General features: G+C 48.6%; 1 protein-coding gene across 1 annotated transcript in view; it reads right to left on the bottom strand.

Annotated features, from left to right (window-relative positions):
- kcnj14 (potassium inwardly rectifying channel subfamily J member 14) overlaps positions 1-179 on the bottom strand; it is a gene marked incomplete at both ends in the record, with an annotated part of 4,873 nt that extends 4,694 nt beyond the window's left edge. Inside the window, one exon of the mRNA XM_080858032.1 lies at positions 6-179. Within this exon, the coding sequence (XP_080714158.1) occupies positions 6-179 (174 nt within the window). The remainder of the gene's footprint in view (positions 1-5) is intronic.
- Positions 180-769: the final 590 nt, after the last annotated feature.

Genomic DNA, 769 nt, shown 5'->3' with positions numbered 1-769 from the left:
AGCACCTTGCCGTTGCGGGTGGGGGGGGAGGCGCAGGAGAGGGGAGATGCCTCTCCTGAGTCCCCCCCAGCCCTGGCTGTGTCATCAGCAGCGCTCTGAGCCAGCTTCATGACCTCCTCCTCGTCCAAGGGGCTGTCCACTACCGCGCTGAAGCGCCGCTTCACACGCGCAGCCCCCATGTATGTATGTATGTATGTGTGTGTGTGTGTGTGTGTGTGTGTGTGTGTGTGTGTGTGTGTGTGTGTGTGTGTGTGTGTGTGTGTGTGTGTGTGTGTGTGTGTGTGTGTGTGTGTGTGTGTGTGTGTGTTTGTGTGTGTGTTTGTGTTTGTGTTTGTGTTTGTTTGTGTGTGTGTGTGTGTGTGTGTATGTGAATTAGAAAGGGCGTATAGAAAGTGGGTAGAGTTTTATGTGTGTTTCCTATATGCTCCTAACAAACTGACCTGTGTCTGTTTTGTGGGTTTTCAGTCTTTCAGCAGACTCTCTGTGAATAAAATAACATGGATTGTGAAAGCTTCCCTTTTTTAGGAAAAGTCTTGCAAGAGATCTTCCAACCAATCAGTTAAATTCTGATAGACAAATCCCAGTAATCACAGTCATTGTTAACGAAAACAAACTCAGTGTGTTGTTTATCCACAGAAATCTCCCCCAAAAGCTTCTTTATCGGGCCGCTGTCTGCATCTCGGGTCGAGCATCTTCAGAACCTGCGGTGTTAATCCGAGTCTCGGTCAAGGCAGCACAGCAGGCACACACACAAATCCAAAATCCTCCA

This window comes from Sprattus sprattus, assembly GCF_963457725.1.
Source record: "Sprattus sprattus genome assembly, chromosome: 19".
Lineage (NCBI taxonomy): Eukaryota > Metazoa > Chordata > Actinopteri > Clupeiformes > Clupeidae > Sprattus > Sprattus sprattus.
This window is presented reverse-complemented; position numbering and strand designations above follow the sequence as displayed.